Genomic DNA, 19,922 nt, shown 5'->3' with positions numbered 1-19,922 from the left:
CCAGCTGCCGGCTCTGCCCGCCTCACCCTCTATGTTCAACTCAAACCATCTCCCATGGGCACCACACTGCCCTTCATGCTGCCAACACACTGCAGGTACCCACCAAGCCACTCCTGGGCTCTGGAACCAGCGCTGCCCGGGTATTAAGGTCACGTGCTGGGCCTTCAGTGCTGGACCTTCTCCAGCCTCACAGACCCTGGGCTTTGGGTGGCTCTTCCAATGACCAAGAACATACTAATTTCTGCCTCTCCTTGAGCTGTGCCCCCGACCTAGAGCATTCTCCCACTCTCACCTTCGCAGTTTCTGGGCCAGCCAGAACTCTCCCCTGTCAGGAAGCCTTCCTGGCTGCCCCCACTGGCCTCCCTCCCTCCTCAGTGCTCTTTATCCAACACTCTGAGCCCCCAGAACTGAGCCTTGCCAGAACTGAGCTCTGGGGGGTGGGGCAGAGGTAGCCGTCCCCTCTGTGCTGAGCCAAGGCCAAGTGGGGCTCAGTAAATACCGGTTAAGAGTCTTGACCAGGATTCTAGATACAACTGGCACTATGTCGTCGACCAGCTGAGGGCCCGAGGGCTGGCTGGGCCGGACAGCTGTCCTCTTTGCCCTGCCCCAGGGGAACTGGCTGCTGAGCTGAGGACGGAGAGCATCAGGGGCTTCAGTCCAGCTGCACCTTCAGGAGCACTGCACCTACTGGCCCGGCATCCTTTACAAGGGCCATTCCCACACAGTGTTAACAATCCCTCCCACAGTGGCTTCCACTCATGAAGCAACTACTATGTGCCGGGAACTCCACATACACTATCTTGTTCTATTCCACAGTAACCCAAGGAGGTAGGAACCTTCGCTATCCTCATTTTTAGATGAGAAAGCTAAGGCCCACAGGAGTTAACTTACCCAAGGCCACTCAGCCAAGGAGTGGAAGATATGGTATTTGGGGGCGGAGCTTCCCGACTCAGGCCTTCCCCCTTCACTCCTCTAAGGGGCCTTGGATAAGTCCCTTCCCTGACCTGGCCTTACTGTCCCCACCTGCAGAGGAGGGTTGTTACCCAAGGATCTGTGCACTGTACCGTTGGGGGAGGGGGAGCCCTGTGACCTGATAAAACACCTGTTTCCTCCAACAGTCTTGTTTGTACACAGTGGCAGGAAGCAGCCAGTCACAAGGTATGAGGGAGTGTGACTGTATGGCTTTGGGACCGCAGCTGCCCGAGGAGGCTCAGAGGGAGGCTGCAGCTCCCCCTGTCCCCTCCATGTGGCTCTGTGCCCATCCTGATCCAGCCTGACCTCAGCAGTTATGCGACTTGAAACCAGTGCCCCTGCAGCCCATCCTTACAGCTCAGCTAAACCTCCCTTCATGCAGGAACGGGGGTTGGGTGTGATCTTAGGAGACCCAGGAGGGCATGGGCTGCCAACTGGCCATGAGAGGGGACCACCAAGGCCCCCCCTTCAACTCCACTCACGCCTAAGTCTTGGAGCACCTGGGGAAGTAGGCAGAACTGGTATGGATATCCCTGTTTGCGGGCTATGGAAGCTGGCTCGTGAAACCCTGCTGGGGCCGGGGGAAGAATACCTGGGTGCTGGTGACCAACTCAGGGCTCTCTGTCAGCCCCTCCACCCTGCTAAACTGGAGGAGTGGATGGCAGCCCTAAAACCGCAGCCCCTGGTGACAGGGTGGGGCAGGGGTCTGCAGGATAGGCCTCCTTCAGGGTGCTTTCCTGGCCCTGAAACCATCAGGGAAGCCCCCAAAACAAAGTTTCACCTTGGGAGCAGCTGGCTGTGAGGGGGTTGCTGCAGATTTTCCAAATACCACACAGCCTTCCAAGTCAGGAAGGAATGCAAGTCAAAATTACTTTTAAGTCTCACTGCCCACCACGAACCTATAAAATGAACAACAAAAAAGGGGAAACCACGTCAGCTATGCTTGGGCACCGCAAGGAACCCTCAGTGAACTGGGGCCTTGATTCTTCCTACCTCTTGAACCCATAATTCTCTTTGAACATTATGCTCCAGGAAAATAATCAAAATGGAAAGTAAGGAGTGATTTGTATAGAGCATCGTTCCCACTGGTAAGGCAAGCTGCGGGCGAACTAGAAGCCACATGAGGGAGAGATGAATAATAAACATGAGGGAAAACAAGCAAAGAAGCCGTGCATGGGCACTGCCTGGGGGCCTGCACACAGGGAAGCGTCGGAGCAAGACACAGGGGTGTTGCACACGGGGCACCATGTGAGAAAAGCTCTGGGAGTGGTTCAGAGGCTAATGGCCATGAAGGTCTTTTCCCTTTTTTTTCTTACAAAATAGCTTAAGCCCCTAACATCTTGGGTAAAGGGCTTCTATATGGCTGGGGAAGGGGAGCCTCTTTCCGAAAAATCTCTGGGCGGTGGGAGAGGATTCTCAGGATGGAATGAGTGGCTATGGCTCCCAATCTGGCCCCAGGAATAACACTTTTCCTCCCAAGAATGCCTGGGTGAGGCAGGCATTGAGGAGGGGGCCTGTACACCTGAGTCCCACCTGAGGGCTGGTCCCCAGGGTTCAGACCCCCAAACCCCGTGGCCCAAAGTGGAGATATAGTCCTCCAGACAGGAGTGCACATGGAGCCTACCACTGAGCCACCACTGGTCCCAGAGGAGCCAGGACAGCAAGGGAGAGGGATCAACTGTGGCCAAACCCTGACCCCCAAGCCCAGGCCATGCTGGCACCTTCCTGGGCACGTCCCTGGTACTGCTGCCTCCAGTCCTCACTCCAACTCCGGGAGGAGGGCTTGCCACTCCCATCGGGCAGATGAGGAAACTAAGGCTCAGACATACTTCTGACACATGGGCTGTCTCTGGACTCAGCATGGCAAGTGCATCATAAACCTTGGCCTGAAGAGCTGCTGGCGTGGACAAGGCAGCCGAGGCCTGATGGGGGATGACGCAGGGCCCCACTTGGATGGTCAGAGCAAGTCTCTCTGAGGAGGAGACATCTGAATAAGCCCTGAGTGAGGAATGAGAAGCGGCAGCTAGGTGAAGAGCTAGAGAAGAGAATGCCGAACTGCGGGAACGAGCGCAAAGGTCTTGAGATGGGAAGAATCTGGTGGTTGTAAAACCTATCAGGCCACTGAGGTGGCTGCTTTTTAGGGAGAAAGGAAGAGTATGGTGCAGATGAGGAGGGGCGGTCAGCAGGGGCTGGCCACCCAGGCATTCAGGCCGTGGTGAGTGACTTAGATTTTACTTCAGGAGCAATGGGAGCCTCTACAGGGTTTCATCAGGCGAGAGATGGGATCTGACTTATGTTTGGCTGCTCTGTGGATCCTGGATTGAGGGTTAGGGTAGGGTTGTGGGGAGGGACCCAGGTCCGCTGCAGGGACCCTAGAGGAGGCTGCCTTCCTGGGGGAGGGATGGTGATGGTTGGGACTTGGGGGCAGCGAATGAAGTAGAGGCGTGGAAGATTTGGGATGCCTGGAGGGAGCCCAGATGCCTGCCGGCCCCCTATTTGTCTTCATCGGGCAGACAACTCTACTCCTTCAGGAAGCTGCTCAGCAGACCCTCCCCACAGCCTAGGCAGGGGCCAGGTCTGCCCAGGACATGCCGGCAGGACCTTTTGTGACAGTACTCCTCTGGCCAGGGATTCAGGTCTATTCATCTGTCTCCTCCACTCAGCTGGGCACTCCAGGGGCAAAGGCTGCTTCTGCTCTGTCTGGTGCCCAGCCTGTTGCCAAACTCTCTCCTAACAGGCTTCATCCCAACCAGGGCTGGTGACCAACCATCACTACCCCTCCTCTGTGAGACCCCACTGCTCACCCTCTGAGGGGTGTGGAGGGTTGGGTGGGTGCATCTCTGCAGAGGCCCCCCAGACCAGCTAGCCACGCGTCAGCAGCACTTCCTTCCTCTGCTCAAGTCTTGCTCATACCCTCACCTCCTGCTCCCCCAGGGCTCGCTCCCCTCACTTGGTCCTCAGACCTTGGAGTCAGAGAACATGAGCCCGATGGCCAGAAGCCCACTGCTTCAAGTGGGCTCCTTCACGTCAGATGTCTCCGGGTATGCCCAGACACCAGTACGGCACAGGGAAACAGCCCCAAGTCCCTGCAAGAGCCAAAAGGCTCAGCTCAGCTATTTTTTTAAATTGAGATGTAATTCACATACCTTAAAACTGACCATTTTAAAGTATACAATTCAGCGGCTTTCAATATATTCACAAGATTGTGCAACCACCACCACTATCTAATTCCAGAACATATTCATCACCCAAAAAAAGAAACCCCATACCCATTAGCAGTCACTCCCCATTCTCCTCTTCCCTCAGCCCTCGGCAACCACTCCTCTACTTTCTGGCTCTATGGATTTGCCTATTCTGGGCATTTCATCTAAATGGCAAAAGGCTCAGCAGCGTTCCAGGCCACAGATACCAAGCAGAGCCCATAGAAGGGGTCAGAAGAGTGACATGGCCTCATATCCTTTTTGAGATGAGGATTTGCACCAGACTGTCAGTTCTGCACTAAGACTCTGAGTTTCCCTAAGTAGTGATGGCTTACTCATCCCAGAAATCCCTCAAAGTCTGGCGCAGGACCAGTCATTGCCCCTCCCCACCTCAATCCCAGAGCAGAGCAAACAAAACAAAACAATAGTGGCTACTGGTCTAGGCCAGTAACTGTCTGCAAGCCTACATTAGATGCCTGAAAGACATCAGCTATGAAATTAACTTTGACCTAATTTCCACTTCCAAAAACAGAGTTTGCAAGAAACCAAGTACCAAAAAGAAGGAACCTTTTGGGAAAAAAATCCCTCTGCCCCCCTGGCAGTTGTCTGTGAGGTGGTCATTTGGCCCATTGCTCCTGACAATGTTCAAGTCTGCCTGCTTTGAGGTGTCCAACGTAGCAGCCGTGTGGGTATTCCACCCACACAAGGGCAGATGGTCCCTGGCATGAGTTTTCCCCACTGTCGGGAGGTCAAGCGTTCGGCCCTGAGCTACCCCGCACAACTGTTGACCACTTGGATTCTCTCAGAGAGGGCAAAGAGCAAGAGGGGCCAAGTTCTAAGGCTCATGGGGAGGGGCTGGGCAGTGTGTCATCTGTCCCCTGAAGAGGGGCTCAGGAAAGCAGAGCTTTGGAAAAAAACTTCCAAAGGTGATTTTCCTCAGGTCCCCTACAAGGGACTCCTAACCCATCGTGAGTTTCTTTCCTCATTCCAGACACATGAACCTTGAATCACATGATAAATGTGCTCCCAAAACATGGGGTCAATTAATTTTGCTTTTTAAAACCTCACCATATTTTAAATATCCACACAACCCTGAGTAACACAAAGAACTACTACTCTTATTTGCTATTTGGTTGTAAGTTATCAGATTTGCTTAAAGGAGGCTCCCCTATATTCATGTACACCTTCCTCACCCAGCATCTCCCCACCTTAGGCCCTTGCCTCTGTCCTTGTCCCCAGCCCCATGGAGCAGCCGATGCCAGGGCACAGAAAGTCAGCTCCAGAGCCTGCCCTCCTCCTGTGTTCCCAGAAGCCAGGCTGCAGGAGGCTACAGCTGTGTGGGGAGGAGGACAAAGGGATCTGCCCCTATAAGAGAGGGTGTGACACATAGAAATGCATCTGCTGTACCTTGAGAAAGAGCCCAAAGTTGAAAAAATGAATGATCCAGGCCAGGGTACCGATGGTGTGCCTGCCCTAGTTCCTACTCCCCCCCAAGTCCTGACCGCTAGAGGCAGCCATCCATCTGCCTACACTTCGACCAGTGTAAGCTAAAGGACACCAAATGGTCCCATCACCACACCCTTACGAAGAACGAGGCACTCCCACTCTGGGCACTCTCCTACCACTTGCCCAGGCTGTGAAAGAAACTCAGAAACACTGCCTTTTCCCTGCACCTCTGTGTAATCATAAGATGCTGGAGGGAATCTGCCTGCTAGGTCTGCTTTGAGTCCTAGGCCTTTTGTTTAGTCATGATTATCAGGGATGCCAGCTCCCTGTCAGCAGCTCATGTGCCTGTGGTTTGGCAGTGGTGGGTCATGTCCCACCACTTGGCCCCAAATCTAAGGGTTTATACCTTGTAGGGGGCCCCCAAAGCATCCTTCAGTATCAGCTCATGGAGGGTAGAGGTCTCTGGGGAGAGCTGCTGTGTCAGGTGGCAAGGTCAGAAGGTGAGCCCCTTGCCCCCACAGACTTGGAAGGAAGTGAGTACCTCACAGACGGAGCCACCCCAGAGCAGAAAGCCAGACAGACCACTCAACCAACATGTTCCTTCACAGATGAAGGAATGGGAGTCCAAAGGGCAAGGAGCTTATTTCTAGTCAGCTGCCTACCACCAGGTTTTCCATCCTGGGTTTCTGGAGAGAAGGTTCAATCTACTTTCTCATGTCCCACCAGCTTCAGCATGAAACAGCTTTCAGAACCAACCCTCCTCACTCCTGATCTGACACAGCCTGGCAGTCACTCTCCGCCCTCTGGGTGACCCCCACCACTAGCCATGTGAGCCTCCTTCTGCTGGCCTGACCTGCCCTGGGTCTACATTTGCACCCAACACCCACCCACCACAGACCCCAAACCCTTACATGTACCCTAGAAGCTCTAATCTCACCCCTGACTTTGGCCAGCTGAGCACACTCTGAAACACTAATCTGAATTTTTCGTAAGTGCAGCTTTACTGCTGCTCCCCAGCACTCAGAAAAGGCTCTTCACACTTTAGGTCATCTGCACCAGTGGGCAAAAAGCATGGTTTGTAATGGTCATGGAATCTTCTCAAAGCACTGGGTACTTAAATTTAATTTGCAAATTCATTAGACAGGCTGCTTACTGACACTACTGATTTGAAACACCTTTGCAAACCCTTCCTGGTGCATTTGAGACCAAGCCAGCTTCATAAAAACCCACTTTCCACACATCGTGTTCAGGTTGTTTCTCTGGTAAGGCCACATTCATGCCAGTAAGGACAGAGCGAGTAGAGCATGTTTCTCCTGTACAACCAGGAGACCTGAAGCAGACCAGCTTTTCTGCCCGTTCCTCCAAACACTGAGGATTGGGGCTTAGTGGGAGAAGGCTAACAGCAAAGCTTACAACTCTGAGCACACTACATACACCACCCTCAGGAGGGGTGGGTGGTCTCAGCTTAACCGTTCTCCAAGCCGACTCCATCCCAGCATCACCTAGCACCAGGACAGGGCCCACGCCTGCTAGTGAGCAAGCTGGGAAGACAAAAGCCAACCGCTGGAGGCAGGTGGGGTGCCTAGGGCAGCCCTCCTTCCTTCAGGAAAGTTCTCCTTCTGGTTCAGATCCCGCTGGGTGTGGATGGGGAAAAAGACAAGAACAAGAGTTCTGTATCCATTTTGTTCTAGGCAAAAGTCACTTCTTGCCCATGCCTCACATACCTGATCAAGAAGGTTGCAGGCACAAGGCGGGCTGGGCTGCTGGGGCCACTTACCAGCGAGGGCTGCGGCTGGGGGTGCTGCCCTGCTCCCGAGGGGGGTGGGTAGTGCATGAGCAGATTGAAGGCGGAGTAGACGGTGTCTTTGTACATGCCGCTGGCGCACTCCGGGGCCTTCAGGCCTGGAAAAACCACAGCTGGTCAGAAGCGCCAGCCCGGGCGGCTCGGGCTGAAGGCTGTCTGCTCGCTCGAGAGAAAATCGGAATTGCCAAGGGGTCCCCTTCAAGTTCGTGACTTGAAGGGCTGGGGGTGCCCGCAGTGCCAAGTTTCGACGAAGGACCCCGAGTTCGGGCCTCCCTTTCTCGGCCCCCACTCCGCTCTCCGGCCAAGAAACCTTGGCCAACGCTTTCTCCTCAAGTCGGGGGATTAGTCAGTCACCTGGGCAGGAGGGGAGGCGGAGATCGCGGGGGTCTGTTTACTCCTATAAAGGTCAGGGCACCGGAAGTGACTCGAGCCCGGCGGCGCCCGGGAAACCCGCCCCCCACTCCCCCACCCCCTCGGTTTTACCGCCTCCTCGAGCTGCAGTTGGGGGGAGCACCCCCTCGGCTCCCTCCCATCCTCAAAGGCCCCGCTCTCCCACCGAGGCCGGGCCTTAGCGGGAGGAGGGGAGCCGGGCCGGGCAGAAACTCACCGTCTCCCAGAGACTCTGTAAGTTTGTCGGGGAAAAGTCTCTGCGAAGTGTGTTCCCGCCCGAGAGCCTGCGGGAAGATCCAGAGGGGCCTTGAGAGGGCTGGGAAAGCTGGGGGCTCGGGGCCCGGGGCAGGAGGGGTCTGAGGGATGCGGACCCCCGAGGGCCGCGGGAGGGAGGGGCGGGGCAGCGCGAGTCGAGCGCCGGGGCCGGCGGAGCGCGGCGGCTGAGGGGGAGCAGCGGGGCGCGGGCCGGCGCTCACCTCGGCTCCGACCTCGGCCTCGCCGCGGGCACCGGCGCCCGCCCCCGGGACCCCCGCGTCGCCGGCCGCGCCCTCGGACTCATTGACGAGCGACGACTTAAGCTCGGCCAGGTCGCGCTCGGGGCCCGCGGCGCTGTCGCGGCTCTTGTCGTCCTGCTCCTCGCCCTCGTCCTGGAAGGCCAGCAGCTCGTCGGGCGCGCCGAGGTCGTCGCCGCCGCCCGCGCCGCCCCCGCCCGAGTCCAGCTGAGGCATGGTGCGCTCCGCCCTCGGGGGCGCGGGGCGCGGGGGTGCGGGGCGCGGAGCCGGCCCGGGAGGCAGCGAGCCCGGAGTCCGGACCTCCGAGCCCGGAGCGCGGCGGGCGGAGCGCGGGCTGACTCCGCCTGGGCGGGCTGCGGGCGCGGGGCGCGGGCGCGGGCGCAGGGCTGAGAGGCTCGGGGAGCTGGCGGGTCCGAACATCAAAGGCGCCGCCGGCTGAGTGCCGGGGGCGGGGCGGGGACGCCGGGGGAGGGCCCGGCCGATGGGCGGAGCCATAGCGCCCCGCCCCTCCTCTCCCGGGAGAGGCCGGGACGTACCCAGTGGGTAGAGACTTAAAGGGCTCGCTCTCCCAGGCATAACCTCAGTGAGGCGTCGGAGGAGCCTGAAAAGCATTACACTTCTCCTGAAATGCGGGGACTCTAAAGGAGATTCTTGACCTTGATTCCTCACCTACAACAAGGGAGTCCCTTCCTGCGCCCAGGTTTCTCCCCCAGCTGCGGAGGGCGCGGAGTTTGTGGGTGCCTTGGAACGGGAGCCAAGGTGTGAGCAGAGTCTGTGCCCCGGGCCCAGTATGTCCTGGGCTTGGAACTGGGGGCTTCCTAGAGCTCGGGGGCTGCTCGAGGCTGTGCTCGAACACCGGGCCGGCAGAGTTAGGACTCCTTAAAACTGCATTCTCTGAAGCATCTTCCAGCCTTCTGCCAATCTGGGCCCTCCTTCCAGGTCGCCCGCACACAGTGCGAACGCAAGCATATACCCCTCACACATTTATTGAGTGCCTGTTGTATGAGGGACTCATACATTACACATCTGTGATGGGCCTCTCAGCCATGTGGCGGCTCCGAGGCGCGAACACAGCCAAGAGGGCAAGGAGGAAATATCCCGCCAGACCCCATTCCAATCCTCCAGCCCCACCCCCCAACCCCACCCCCAACACCTCGCTCAACTGAGTTCCCTGCCTGGAACCTGCGGCCGGGGGAGGGAGACTTTGGGCAGCTACGTGGGCCGCGGAATTCTGACGAGGGGTCAGTGGTCCCAGTAACTTAACCGGGAAGTCGCATTCCCGCAGAGCCCATTGACTCTGAGCCTGGCGCAGGCGGGCCCTCGCAAGATCTAGGCTGCAGGGTCTGTAGCCGGAGGAGGGCGGGAACGTGAGACACCTTCCATCGCATCTACCTGGCACCTTGTGTCACGTCCACGCGGGCCTCCTCAGCACACTTGACCTCAGCTCAGCCACTGCATCTAGGAAAGACACTGGCCCTTTTGGATCGCGGTGCAGTAAACCCAGCAGGTTTCGGTGCTGGATTCAGTGTAGACGTTCCCACGTCTCCCGAAAGCAACTGGTGCAGAGGGTATTTAGGAGGCGAGAGCGTCTTGGACGCGTGTCCGGTTCAGAGTCCCACAGGAGTCCTGTAGCGGCGCAAAGCCTGGCCGGAAGAGGGCCGCGCCGCCCCTGTGGGTCCAGGCCCAGCCGGGCTGGCTGCGGATCAAAGAACCACGGCCGCCCTTCTCTGCGTTCAGATCCTATCTGCACCCGCCCAGCGGGGCGCCTCGGCCCCCCCCCCCACCTCAGGGCTAGAGTGCCCACTTTTCCTCCCTTCCCGGTGCTGGAGGGGCGAGGCGGGGGTGGGGGGGGAGGGGGTTGGGCACTGGTGCTCAGCTTGGTGATGGAGATGTGAGAAGACCCTGCCCATTAGGTCTCCCTCGGCTCCTTTCCTGGCTGTGAGCTTGCTGGTCAGTCTCACTCATCCCCTCTAGAGTGTGTGTGGGGGAGGGTTGTTCCAGCCTGACTTGGCCCAGTTGAGAGGGGAGAGGGTACAGGAGGAGGGGCCCACAGCTTCCCCCCATCCCCTGCCCCCGAGGTTGCAGGGTCTGGCTTTGGACTGAGCGTCCTCTGGGAAGTTGAATGGGAATACAAATCTGCCTAATCCAAAGGCTTTGGAGGTCCTCCTCTGTTTGCGGGTGACCCCAGCTTAGCAGGAGCCTCCTTCCTCCAGGAGAATAAGGCTAAATTTTTTTCAGCTTAAAGTATTAGCCTTTAGGGCTTCCCTGGTGGCGCAGTGGTTGAGAGTCCGCCTGCCGATGCAGGGGACACGGGTTCGTGCCCCGGTCCGGGAAGATCCCACATGCCATGGAGCGGCTGGGCCCGTGAGCCATGGCCGCTGAGCCTGCGCGTCCGGAGCCTGTGCTCCACAACGGGAGAGGCCACAACAGTGAGAGGCCCGCGTACAGCAAAAAAAAAAAAAAAAAAAAAGTATTAGCCTTTAATCAGAGATTATGAACTTTCTGCTCTATTGGGATGAAAACAGCCTTTCTTTACTAAAATGATAGTAAGAATTGATTTTTTAAATATCCTTATTTGGCAAAAGAAAAACTTGGCTACTCTCTGTTCCCTCTGCCACCCCAAATTTCTTTGGACATTTTATAGGGCTGTGAAATCCCAAGGTCTGGGATCTGCGGCCCTATGGGGTCATGGCCCCAACCTCTTGCCCTGCTGGGTGGAACTGGGGGAGGGGGTGGGCGAGTAGGGAGAACAGAGGGGTGAGGTGGGGTAAGGTTGGAAGAGAGAAGCTGAGGCTCAGACATCCACAGCCACACTGGAATCAGCCTGAAGGCTTGCTGAGGGAGCCTCTACCCTATACCTGGACTCAGGCTGTGGCGAAGGGAGGGGCCGAAGTGGGGACCTGCCCTCCAGGAGGCATTGAGTGTTTGAGAGGCTCAGAAATTACTAGAGCTGAGTTTGTTACTGTATTAATCTGTACAGATGATGGGCAGAAGGAGCTCAGATATGGGGAGATCAATGTGGCTGGAACGGTCAGGCTGGTTTCCTGAAGGAGGCGGATTTTGTCTGGGCCTGGAAGGCTCTGTAGTGCTTGGAGAGATAGAGAGGAAAAGGTATTCAGGCTTGTCCCCATAAGATATATACCCACCTCTGCAGCAGCCCCTTGTCTAGTGAGCACTGAATCTATCATCCACACAGTGATTTCATATTACTGAGTGATTACTATGTGCCAGGCATCATGGCAAGAGCTTCACACACATTATCTCATTTACTCACCATACCAATCCTATGACATAGGGACTATTATCCCCATTTATGAATGGGGAAACTAAAAAGCTCAGAGAGGTTGAATAAGTCATTGCAGGTCTCACAGCTTAGAAGTGAGGGTGTTAGTATTCCAAACCCTGGCAGCCTGACTCCTGAGCTACCCTAACCACCACACTCTAGTGTTCCATTATGACTTCTAAAATTCCAGAGGGTGTCCTTATCTGCTTTGTGATCTTTGCAGACAAATGCTGATGAATGAGCTGTCACTAATAGAATCCCAGCTTTCTGGGTGGCTCACGTTGCATACAGGGGCCACCAGGAGGATTGGGGAAACTTCCTGGCTGGTCTGAATAGGGTGGCTCAAGCCCTTTGCTGGTTGAGAGGGCCCAGAGCATCTGCCTTGAGTCAGACAGACCTCAGCCCATACCATCTCTCACTTGGACTCACCCTAGACTGCTTGCTCTGGGCGCTGACTCAGATCCCAAACAGAGATGATAGGCCCTGGGGTTCCTCTGTGGGGTGGTGAGTGGGATCTGCTGTGGCTGCCCCCCTTGGAGGTGACCAGGGAGTTTGGGGACCAGGGCCAGCTGCAGGGAGGCACCAGAATCTTCTGGACTCACGCAGCCCAGGCTTCATTTTCACACAAATGAACCAGGTGGATCGCGCTGTCATCAGATGCTGAATGCAGGACAAAATCAGAGCTCTTAAGGGTTGAGGGATGGAACAAGAGAGCTCTAGGTTTAGGGGCTTCCCTGGTGGTGCAGTGGTTGAGAGTCCGCCTGCCGATGCAGGGGACACGGGTTCGTGCCCCGGTCTGGGAAGATCCCACATGCCGCGGAGTGGCTGGGCCCGTGAACCATGGCCGCTGAGCCTGAGCGTCCGGAGACTGTGCTCTGCAATGGGAGAGGCCACAACAATGAGAGGCCCGCGTTAAAAAAAAAAAAAAGAGAGCTCTAGGTTTGGATTTAGACAGACCTGGTTTCCATCCCTGCCCTGTCATTTATTAGCTGGGGGACTACAGATAAATCACCGACCCTCTCTGAGCCTCAGCTTCCTCAGGGGTAAAATGGGTGTCACCCCAGAGCCTGCCTCGCACTGTGGGAGCAAGGCTGAGATGACTCATGTATCCTAGGAAAGAGCTTAGCACAACACCCAGCACATTCCAAGCACTCTAATAAATGGGTGCTCTTGAGCTAGATATTTTTCAAAGTTGTTAGGCTAATTGGCTCTTCATGTAACGTCATGTAAATCATCTAAATGTTCTCATGGCCTGAGCTCACTTAATCACAACTAAGGCTGAAAATATACATTTCCTTTCCTTTTCTTTCAAGTTCCTTTAACATGAAAGGCCCGCATGAACTCTCTGACCTTTTCTAACAGGGAGACCCTTGAAATGTGGTGTTTCCAGAAAACAGCTCAAAGGAGCCCCAGATGGATTTGGTAAATTACAACGGGGAGAGAGGTTCAGAGTGGGTCTCTTCCTGCCCGCCAGCCGCCTGGCATCCTGTTGGGGCTTGCTGAACACTGCCTGGAGGCTGGGCTGCTGGCTCCAGGCAGGAACACTTCCCATGGAGCTTTCTCTCTCGGGGCAAAGCCTGGTCACACGTCCTAGAGTCAGACTGGTTTGTTACTAGAAACACAGTTTGCTCTCTGAAAACTCTGTGTAGTTTCACTGCACGTCTGTGCATGTGTGTCTGTGTGTGTACATGTGGGAGGTTGTGGCCTGCAGAATGGCAAAGACACACAATTGCTGGGATGTGACTGCTCTGGCAGCTGCCTTTAAAATGAAGCAAGAGTGGTTAAGACTCCGCCTGCCAATGCAGGGGACACGGGTTCGAGCCCTGGTCCAGGAAGATCCCACATGCCGCGGAGCAACAAAGCCCGTGCACCACAACTACTGAGCCTGTGCTCTAGAGCCTGTGAGCCACAACTACTGAGCCCGCGTGCCACAACTACTGAGCCTGTGAGCCACAACTACTGAAGCCCGTGTGCCTAGAGCGTGTGCTCCTCAACAAGAGAAGCCACTGCAATGAGAAGCCCGCGCACCGCAATGAAGAGTAGCCCCCGCTCACTGCAACTAGAGAAAGCCCGCACGCAGCAACAAAGACTCAGTGCAGCCAAAAATATATATATAAACGAATAAATTTTTAAAAAATAATAAAATGAAGCAACAGGGTTTGGGGTCATTTTTTCCATCTTTATAATCTTGTGTGTGTTCTCCCCCAGACTCCCTCCCCCGCAATTAATGCACTAACAGAGAATTACTCTTTTTTTTAAAAATAAATTTATTTATTTATTTTTGGCTGCATTGGGTCTTTGTTGCTGTGCATTGGCTTTCTCTGGTTGCAGCGAGCGGGGGCTACTCTTTTTTGTGGTGTGTGGGCTCCTCATGGAGGTGGCTTCTCTTGTTGCGGAGCACGGGCTCTAGGCGCGTGAGCTCAGTAGTTGTGGCTCGCGGGCTCTGGAGCTCAGGCTCAGTAGTTGTGACACACGGGCTTAGTTGCTCCGCGGCATGTGGGATCTTCCCATACCAGGGCTCGAACCCATATCCCCTGCATTGGCAGGCGGATTCTTAACCACTGCGCCACCAGGGAAGCCGGAGAATTACTCTTAAAATAGAAAGTTAATAATGAAGCTCGATATTAGTTTTTCCTGATGAAAACCCAAGGAATTTGGCCAAATTGGCTTGAGGGGTCATAGTGGTGGTGAGATTATAAAGAGAGCTGCCCCACAGGTTCAGAGGGCTCCTTATGACAGTTTCCCGGGGCTAATCTCCCACATGGGACCAGCTATTGTTCCCAGTGAATGGGGCTGGGATTTGCTCACCCGGAGGAATAAAGAGTCCTGGGTTTCCACAGAAAGGGGTCTGGAGTCAGAGGCACCAAGGTGTCAGCAGCAAAAGCAAGCTGGGAGTGGCTGCTGCGTGCCAAGCACTGTGCCGCCAGGGCGCACTGGTCTCCCAAGAGCTCAGTAGTGGGAGGCTGTGTCCTGTACCCTGCTCCGCCACTGGCCTGCTGGGTGAACTGCCTTCTCCGGGCCCAGTGCCCCTTACCTAGTTTCAGTGATGCAATGAGGAGCCTGTGGCGATGAGTCCAGAGGTGAGAGGCAAGAGGCACCCCAAATGCAACAAGAAGTGGGGGACACTGAGGCCCAGTGTCCATGTGAGAGTCGCCAGCAGTTTCACGGAAGAGTGTGCCCACGTTCGCTCCTGTTTGGGGTGTGGGAACGGCCCGAGACACGTTGACGTATGAACATCTTACCAGGAAAGTACCATTAGACGTCTCTTTTTGAAACAGGGCTGTCAGGGCTTTGCTGCTTATCGCTAGGGTCTGACACAGAGCTGGCGAACTGCAGTGCTCAGAAGTTTTTGGATGGATGACTTACTTGATGGATGGATGGATGAGTAGGTGGATAGATGGATGGGTGAATCATTCACAGCAGTGACCACTTAGAATTCAGGGAGAAAGTAGCAAGCCCAGTACCTGCTTTCTAGGAACTTGCCATCTTGCAGGGGACATCAGGCCAATAGAGTTCCCAGGAGCCAGGGGTTTGGAGACATGGCTGTTGTATGCATGTCATGGTAGACAGGGAGGGCTTCCGGAGGGTGAAGGTCAGCCTAGGAGGCAAGTAGAATTTAGGAGGTGGGGCAGTAGCCCACACTCTGGGTTGTGATGAACTTTGACCCCATAGGGTCTCTGGGGCCTAGGTGAGCCAGGATCCTGGGGGAGAGTTTGGCTATCTGTTGGGCCTTGCCCAGAATGGCACATCTTCACGCCCCATTTCCTACAGTCCCCTCAGCCCCCCACCAACTGGGACAATTTCTCCCAAGTACCACCTCCCCAGACACCGGCTCTCCCTGTTTACCTCCCCTCCTAGGACAGACTACTTCCTGGGTGCATAATCCACCATCTTGCACTGGGCTTCAAGGGTTTCCTGGCTCAGTGCCCCAAGTAGAGTGCCCCCTCTTTTCTAGCAGCTGGGCGGGGGGAGGAGCAACAGGACATGGGAGGTAGGGAGGATTAAAGGGGACCTGGGGGCTTCCCTGGTGGCGCAGTGGTTGAGAGTCTGCCTGCCGATGCAGGGGACACGGGTTCGTGCCCCAGTCCAGGAAGATCCCACATGCCGCGGAGCGGCTGGGCCCGTGAGCCATGGCCGCTGAGCCTGCGTGTCCGGAGCCTGTGCTCCGCAACAGGAGAGGCCACAACAGTGAGAGGCCTGCGTACCGCAAAAAAACAAAAGGGGGACCTGGGCCAGACCCTGGAGTCACTGCCAGTCCCAATGTACATGGCCAGTAAAGATTCTGAGAAGTCCTGCACCAGGAAAGTTCTGTCTAGCCTTCTTTGGTTAAGTGCCTTCCAAACTTATCTGATTGTAAAACTATTTTTCCATGTATGATTTTCCAAAGAACGTGGCTCCCCTGAAAGTCTTTTGGGAAATGCTGGTATCCCTGGTTTCAGGAGGCAGAAACGGGCACTCCTTATCCAGAACATATTCCAATTTGTGTCCCTGATATGGAGGAAATTAGCAACACTTGCACCCCAAACTGGTCTTTACAGCTCTAACCAGGCTTCACTCTAGGCCTACTGGAGTCTCGGCTTCTTGGGATCACGGAAACTTCACCTGTGCCATTGCTGAGTGCTCATATGGACCAAGCATACTGTGGCACTTAATAAATGCCTGCTGCCCATGGGATGGGGCTGTTGTGTAAAGGCCCAACCCACCTCGGTTCCTCAAACTCCCAGGGGCTATTCCCATTGGTTTGTTAGCTGGGAATTCTGCAGTGTCTGAGATGCCTTGCTTTTTCAAGGCTCATTTCCGGTCTCTCCCTTATCCAGGAAGCCTTCCCACCTACTTGGATCCACAGGGATCTCTCTCCCTTCCAGACTCCCATTGCCTTTAGAATTGGAACCCCTCAACTGCTCCTGAGCTGTTCGGTCTCTGTTTCCTGTGAGTGAGTCTCCTGTCCCTCGACTGCTGTCTGTGTTGTCTGGTGGTCAAGAGAAGGGCTTAGAGCTCACAGCCTGTGTGTGAACTAGGGCTTCTGCACTTACTCATTGTGGGTGGGACCTTGGGCGAGTCCCCTCTTTCTTGGAGCCTTCGGTTCCTCATCTGTTAAGTGGGTGCAATAATAGTATTGCCTCAAAAGCTGGGAAGATGAGTTCCTGCTTGTAAAGTACTTTGCACGGTGTCACGTGTGGAGTAGGTTCTTGCTAAGTGGTGACCAGTTTCAATTATTATTGATCCCAGCCAGCAGGGCTGAGCTCAGGACCACCCCTTCAAAGTGCTTAGCAGAGGCTGTCCTGCCATCCTGCAGTCCTGCTAGTCATGGGTGGAGAGCAGGAAACAAGGTGGGGAAGGCACCAGGAACCCTGCCTTCTGAGGCCAGGCCGAGGCCACTGAGTATTCAAGTGGGGACTCCTGAGTAGGGACTCCTCCTGCCAAGAGATGGCCATCCCATATGTCTGCAGGCCGGAGGGAGCCAGCTGGCCTGTGGCGCCTGAGGGCAGAGGCAGGACTAATGGGAGGAAATTACATGGAGAGATTTCATCTGGCTTTTGAGGAAGCACGTCTACCAGGCAGAACTGGCCAACCGTGAGCCGCCCAGGCCACCGACAGAGCCAGTGAGCTCTCCCTGTCACCAGAGGTGTATGAGCAGAGGCTGGGGGCCTCCAAGGGAGGGAAGCCACTGAGGGGATTTCTACCCTTGAGGCTCCTCCGAGGCTGTGGGCAGTCCCTTGTACTTCCTGAGTGGGCCTGCTGCTCCCTGGCCCATCTGAGTCCACCGCAGGTATCTGAGAGTGAGAGCAAAAGCTTGGATACTTCTGGCTCCAAACTGGGGCTGGAGGCTGGAGGGGAGAGGGTGTTGCTATAAGAAGCTGATCTCAAGGGGGTTAATAACCACAAAGTCACCTTTTTGAGGCAGCTGCTTAGTTCAGTGGCTGACATCATGGAGCCGGAGCCTGTTCTGTACCCAGGCACCTGCCTTAGGCCTGCTGGGGTCACGGAGGACAGAGCTTGGTGGTAGGAGGGGTCTTATTCTTAAATCAGCCTCCCCTCTCTTGCGGCAACTTCTAAACCAGGGGCTGAGGAGAAAGAAGGGAAGAAGCAGGAGAGGAGAGAGCCTGGGTTTCAATACTGATTCTGCCACTTGGTAGCTCTGTGACTTTGGACGAGTCACTTAACCCTCTGTGCTTCAGTTTTCTCTGTAAGACGGAAAGATAATAATACCTCCCTCATTCGGTTCTTGTGAGGATTAAGTGAGTTATTGTTTGTGGTCTATAATAGTCCATAGTAAGTACCATGTATTTGTTAAATAGATAAAAATTAATTGATAAACTCACCTAGGCCTAGCCTAGTACCGTGCAAAGGTCTCTATATCAATCACCTTTTTTAGTCTCCACAACAGCCTAATGAGGTTGAAACTACTATTATTAGGGAAATTAGGGAAAGTGAATCTGAGAAGGTCAAGTTCCTTGCCCAAGGTCACACAGCTGATGAGAGGCAGGGTGAAGGTTTAAACTCCGGATGGTCTGGCTCTCTGTCACTTGGCTCTGCTGCCCCACAGGTTTGCAGCCTCCCTAGGGAGGTAAGGTGCCAATGAGAGCAGGGTAACAACAGATCAGTGGGCAGGAAGGGGTCAGAGGCGTCTCCCAACCCCCATCCGCCTTGGTCAGGCTGGAAGCCCCCTCTCGTGGCTGCTGCCTGGGAGAGATTTCTCTGACTAATTTGTGGAAACGTTGCTGGGTGACTCCGGTTACAAATTACAGCCCTGCTTCCTCCAGCTGAGTAATCTCCATGATGGGGAGGAGGGGGCCTGGAAGTAGCCGGAGTTCTGGGCTGGCAGTGTTTGCCTTGGCGGTGACACTGCTGAGAGAGCTGGGCCACCCCAGACAAGCTCCAGGGACAAGGGACAGGAGCTGGACAAGGACACAGTCTCTCTGGGTGGTGTGGGGCTGTGGGCCTAAGGTGTCCTGCTCACTCCCATTTTCTCTCCTGTCCCAGCTGGACTCCTCTCTCTTGCTCATAACTGTGCGCCCTGGGCTGAGCCAGGGCCTGGCGGAGAGCAGATGTCCAATAAATACCTGTTGGATTCCAGAAGTCTCCAGACACTGCACTTCACTGTTTACAAAATTCCTTCCCCTCTGTTATCTCATCTGATCCTTACAACAACCCTGAGAGGTAGATGAGGAAACTGCGGCTCAGAGAGAGGAAGTGACTTGCCCAAGGTCACACAGCTCAAACCCGGGTTGCCGGGCTCCAAATTATCTGTAGCTCCACAGCCCACAGAGACGTCTCCCCCTGTCCTTGTGTGAGGACAGTGGGAGGACAGAAGGAACCCCTCGTGGATGGAGGCTCCCCCATGGCCTCCTTCGGCACAGAAGTACTCCTCAGAAACCGTCAGGGGAGATGGCCTTATTGTCTACTGGGACACAGAGGCACAGCCTCCGGGGCTTCTGACTGGGATGAGGAGGCTCAGGGATGCCAAGCTCTTTCCCAGCCTCTCCTCGCTGTCAGACAGACAGGTCCATGCAGTCAGAAGCTCTTTGCCAGGGAGGTGCATCCAAGTCACTGTCCCAAAGGCCAGTCTCCATTCTGCAGCGGTGAAAGTACATCTCTTCACCTCTGGATCACTGGTGGGCCTCTGCTGACAACTGCGGTTTTCCTTGTCAGCTCTGCTGTTTTTACTTTTTGTTCACTGCTCTATTATTACTGATATCTTAAAGGGTTTCCCCTTCTGGTCAAGCTTTGTCTTTTGTTTTTAATATAATTTTGGAACTTCTCTCCTCTCCTCTTTTCTTTCTCCTCTCAGCCTGTGGTTTTGGAAGATGCTGAAGCGGGAGGTAGGTGGGAGGCGGTTTAAAAGCAGCTTCCCCTGCCTCCCTCCTCTCCCTCTCCCTGCCCCTTACAGGCCTGAGGGGCCCCCAGGGTGGACCCAGCTCTGAGGGCAGCACTTGGGGGAGAAGGTGCCCCTTTGAACTGGGAATTCTTTTTCTTGTTCTAAGTGGCTTTGGTTCTTCTAGCCCTGCACATACAAGCCCCCTTGGTGCCGTGACCCACCCCTTCTCTTTCTCTCCAACATTCTCTCCCTCTTGGGGCTGTCCCCACTGCTGAGGGAAGCTTCTAGCACAGCTGAGACCACTGACCATAAACAAGTCAACTTACTTCTTGGGGCCTGTAGTGCCCTGGGAAAATGGGCACATGGCAGAGCCTGACAAAATGGGGGATGGGAAAAGGCTTTCGTGGGGCCCTCTGCTCATCCTGATTCATTGCGGGACTAGGTCTAGGCAGAAAACTCCCCTTCTGAAATTCGCAGCCGCTCTGGCTGGGGCGGG

General features: G+C 55.3%; 1 protein-coding gene across 4 annotated transcripts in view; it reads right to left on the bottom strand.

The window, feature by feature from the left end:
• Positions 1-8,657, bottom strand: part of TCF7 (transcription factor 7) — a 31,183-nt gene extending 22,526 nt beyond the window's left edge. The window contains exons 1-3 of one of the 4 annotated variants that reach the window (XM_060091942.1): positions 8,289-8,657; positions 8,030-8,096; positions 7,396-7,520 (exon numbers count right to left, since the gene is read on the bottom strand). In XM_060091942.1, the coding sequence (XP_059947925.1) occupies positions 7,396-7,520; positions 8,030-8,096; positions 8,289-8,540 (444 nt within the window). In that variant the 5' untranslated portion in view covers positions 8,541-8,657. The remainder of the gene's footprint in view (positions 1-7,395; positions 7,521-8,029; positions 8,097-8,288) is intronic. The other 3 variants (XM_060091944.1, XM_060091941.1, XM_060091943.1) reach the window with 3 other exon arrangements.
• Positions 8,658-19,922: the final 11,265 nt, after the last annotated feature.

This window comes from Mesoplodon densirostris, chromosome 3, assembly GCF_025265405.1.
Source record: "Mesoplodon densirostris isolate mMesDen1 chromosome 3, mMesDen1 primary haplotype, whole genome shotgun sequence".
NCBI lineage: Eukaryota > Metazoa > Chordata > Mammalia > Artiodactyla > Ziphiidae > Mesoplodon > Mesoplodon densirostris.
This window is presented reverse-complemented; position numbering and strand designations above follow the sequence as displayed.